Raw genomic sequence first — 3,899 nt, 5'->3', positions numbered from 1 at the left:
CGAAAACCTATACATAAGATTGCAGCTTATCGTACCAGCACGCACACGAATCGGCTCCTCGTTTATAATATACATTTCAAAATATTGTTCTGACGACGCTATCTGTCGTCCGAACACTGCTCGTATGTGCATTCATTCTCACATATACTGAAGGAAATTTAATGTTCGCGCACACTACAAATGTATTATAACCGTTTTACTATTTAAAAATTTGCATTTTTAATAAATATGTAGATTGAAGAATATACAATTGATTTTCTTCTTTTAATTAATTTTAGTAGGAGGTGCGATCGTTCCGTCGTCCAAGCCACGAGCCGCCACTGCATAAATACAACCGATGATGTAAATGACGTAAAAGAATCGTTATTTGTATTAAATCATATATTTACTAGAATTTGTAAGCTAATAATTAAACATTATATCCATTCCTAAATGTTAAATAATAAAAAGAACAATTAATAAAATCTTCTTTCAACTAACTATAATACATGGTGCAGCTCTGTACACACAGGTTGTATTAGAAAGATAATAATCATTGAAATCGATTCTCATAGCTAGAGTACCTAAAAATTGTTCTTCGTTATTAATTAGCTTCAGTAAAAAAGAATCAAGATCCACCTTATAATTTTTTTGAACTCTCAGGAATTTCTCCACAAAGCTATCATACTGACTATTTATTCCATTATTATCAAACAGTGTAGTAAAATTTTGAATAACAACCATTCTTTTAACATTCCTTTGAAATGACTCAACGTAATTTTTTAATGAAGCATCAAGCAAAAATTTAATCAACGTATTTAAAAATATTTTATGTTCTTCCATAATAGTTTCTACTGAATCAGCATTTTTTATTATTTTTTGAAATATTTTCCATTTTTCATTAATAATTTCGAATGTGAAGTTTTGAATTTCATGAATACAGTTTATCATGTTAAATAAAAGTGCATTTACATTTCTCAAAACTGGCTTCAATTTAGAACCAATATGAATTTTTTTGGTAAAAAGTGTAAATTTATACCAAAATTTTACGATAGTATAATCAATTTCTTTAAGCCGCCAAAGAAACTCAAAAATATCACCGTAAATGTTTATGCATGGACTAAATAATTTAGTTAAAGGTTCATGGATAATATATTCAAACTTTAGACTATGCCAATCTAATATTGAACCTCCTAAAACAGTCTTGTACTTTAAGCAATCGAATATTTTTATGCTATCATTTGCGGCTGATGTTAATTCGTATGCATCTTCAACTATACCTTTTAATTGGTAATTGTGAATTGCATGTTTTTCAAAAAAAGCATCTAATTTATAAACCACATAAGCATAAAAGTCTCCTCTACCGAATAGCATATAATTCTTGAGGCCTTCGAAGTACATAAACAAATTAAATTCATTTACAAACATTTCCAAAAGCAATATTGAAGTTTGAGCTTGAATTGAAGTTAAATCTTCGGACAATTTGAGTAATAATGATTCTTTTTGATCAATTAATGTACGTTGTATGTGATCCCGTAATAATGTAATTTTGTCATTAAATCGTTTAGATACCTTATGTTTCAATAACAAGCGTATATGCCTACCTATATTATAAATGTCGTCTAGCTTTGTTTTTCCGAGAAAATCAAGTTTATTTGTTTTGCTAAAAATAATCTCGTCAGAAAACCAGTCATCAACTGAAGGTTCATGAACTATGAAAAAATCATCATTATTTTCTTCTAGAATACCATCAGCCATCCAACGAATCGTTATATGTTGTATAGGTTTCAGTACTTCATATAAAACTGTATCTTTTATATCAGAACACTCCATTTGCATTAATTCTGAGATAAAGCTGCACCCCATATTAGTTCTAGCTATGTGTGTCATTTTTACTAAAATAAAAAGTTTTAATTCAATATCTTTTTTCAACAAAACATTCTTTTTAAGAAATTCTATTGGATTTTTTTGGTTAAAGACTTCATTATTTTGAAGTAGCCAAGAGTTGATATAATGATGATATGAATCTATTTCTTTTTGTATAACTAAACAAAATGCTCGAATTACTCTACTATCATGATTACTATTACTTATCATGAACGACTTCAACTGACAGTGTAAACTTCCCAATTTGGAAAGTTGATCCAACGTTAATTTGTAATTCGGATACAATTCAAGAAATTGAGATTCTTGTGTTTTTAGTTTTTCACCGCGACTACAATTGATTAAATAAAACATTGTTTCCCATTCTGTTCTACTTGATACCAATTTATTGTCATCTTTTGATAACGTTCGTTCAAATTGAAACTGTTGGAATGGTAAGGTGCGATCAATTTTATTGGATAATATAATTTGATGGGTGTGTGAATGATATTGTGTTGTTTTATTTTCAAATAACTTTTTACATTCTTGAACAAAAGAACCTGAAAAAAAGTTATTTAAATGATGAAAATAGGCAATAGAATAATGTATATTATTTAATTTCTACTTTCTTTCTCAGATGCTTCACTATCTGGTATATCTTCACTTGTTTTTAAATTAACAAACATTTATGTTGTAAATGATGTAAAATTTATAAAATTTATATTTATAAAATTTATATATTTTAATTATAAAATGTATAAGCTGTCAACTTGGCTTGTGGTTTTTATTTAAAAAAAAAATTTTATTAATAAATTACCATAGATACGTAAAAAAAATTAGATATGGATAATAGCAATTATAAAAATAATGAAAATCCTAAAGGTAAAGCTTGGACGTAACATATTTGGAAAAATATAAATAATATATGACATTTATTAAAACAACTATCGTTAAAAACACTTCGATGCAAATCTGTAGATAATGTTAAATTTTTTGGAGAAATTGTTGGATTATTCCGAAAACAAAATTAAGTCTTATTTCCTTATTTATATCCTGATTAGTAGTTTAATGATTTATAAGTATAACATATGAATAAATAATTAATATAGTAAGGTCTTTTAATAAGAAATTGATATTCAATAATTTAATATTATAATTTTTTCGGAGACACTATCAAAAATTATAAAGTAGTTTTATACTTCGTTACTTCTATTGCAAAGATGTATCAATATTGAAGGTCTTTATGTTTTATGTTGAACTTGACTAGGCGTGGTTCCGCAAGAATAATATCACCAAATTGTTAAACTTAAAAATATCTTACTTATTTAACACACAATATATTAACCATTGTACTTCAAATCGACAAGTCTCTTATTGTACCAATTTAAATGATTATTTACGACCACCCATTAGTTATCTTGTAACAATATATTTGAATATTGATTAATAATAATAAAACATTTTTTAATGCACTACAACTACATTGATTTGACTATTTGTATAACAAATCTTAGAACGAAAATTAAAAAGTTATATCTTCTATAAACATTGAGATGGTCCTTAATTTGCAAATTTGATGACAAGAAATCGGAATTTTGTTCTATACTGCATACAAAAAATATTTGTAAATTTTGAGCGTTCTAGGTCAACCCTTCATGTGCCTTAAAGAGTTTAAAAATTGACTAAAAGAGTTAAAATTTAGTTTTTGTTGATATATTTGAATCAGTGCCGTAGATATTGGGGGGTTTAAACCCCCAAGAACAAAAAAAAATATTTTACTTAAATAAAGTAGAGGTACAATAATTAAATAGTTTTAACGAGTACAGGAATATAAAATTATTGAAAATCTAGAAATTCTCTATAGTAAAAGTCTATAGTGTTATTTATAATAATAAATTGTTGATGTTATTGCATATCGAATTGTACCATGTATTGATGAACTATAAATAAAATAAAATTTTCCATATTAAGCATATACATCTCGACCGGCTGATGCGCAGTCGCGTGGCTCTATGAGTATCTAATTTCTATAGTTTAGAATAATCTAACTTCGTCAG

At 26.7% G+C, this 3,899-nt stretch overlaps 1 protein-coding gene across 1 annotated transcript; it reads right to left on the bottom strand.

The window, feature by feature from the left end:
- Positions 1–471: 471 nt before the first annotated feature.
- LOC126898809 (gamma-tubulin complex component 3 homolog) lies at positions 472–1,856 on the bottom strand. The gene has a single exon (XM_050673179.1). The coding sequence runs from the start codon at positions 1,843–1,845 to the stop codon at positions 472–474; it is 1,374 nt and encodes a 457-aa protein (XP_050529136.1). The 5' UTR covers positions 1,846–1,856.
- Between the last annotated feature and the right edge of the window lie 2,043 nt (positions 1,857–3,899).

This window comes from Daktulosphaira vitifoliae, unplaced genomic scaffold, assembly GCF_025091365.1.
Source record: "Daktulosphaira vitifoliae isolate Bord-2020 unplaced genomic scaffold, ASM2509136v1 Scaffold_2, whole genome shotgun sequence".
NCBI classification, from domain to species: domain Eukaryota; kingdom Metazoa; phylum Arthropoda; class Insecta; order Hemiptera; family Phylloxeridae; genus Daktulosphaira; species Daktulosphaira vitifoliae.
This window is presented reverse-complemented; position numbering and strand designations above follow the sequence as displayed.

Excerpts from the sequence above, each read along its gene's own strand:
- LOC126898809 (XM_050673179.1), bottom strand. The coding sequence starts at position 1,845 with ATGGGGTGCAGCTTTATCTCAGAATTAATGCAAATGGAGTGTTCTGAT.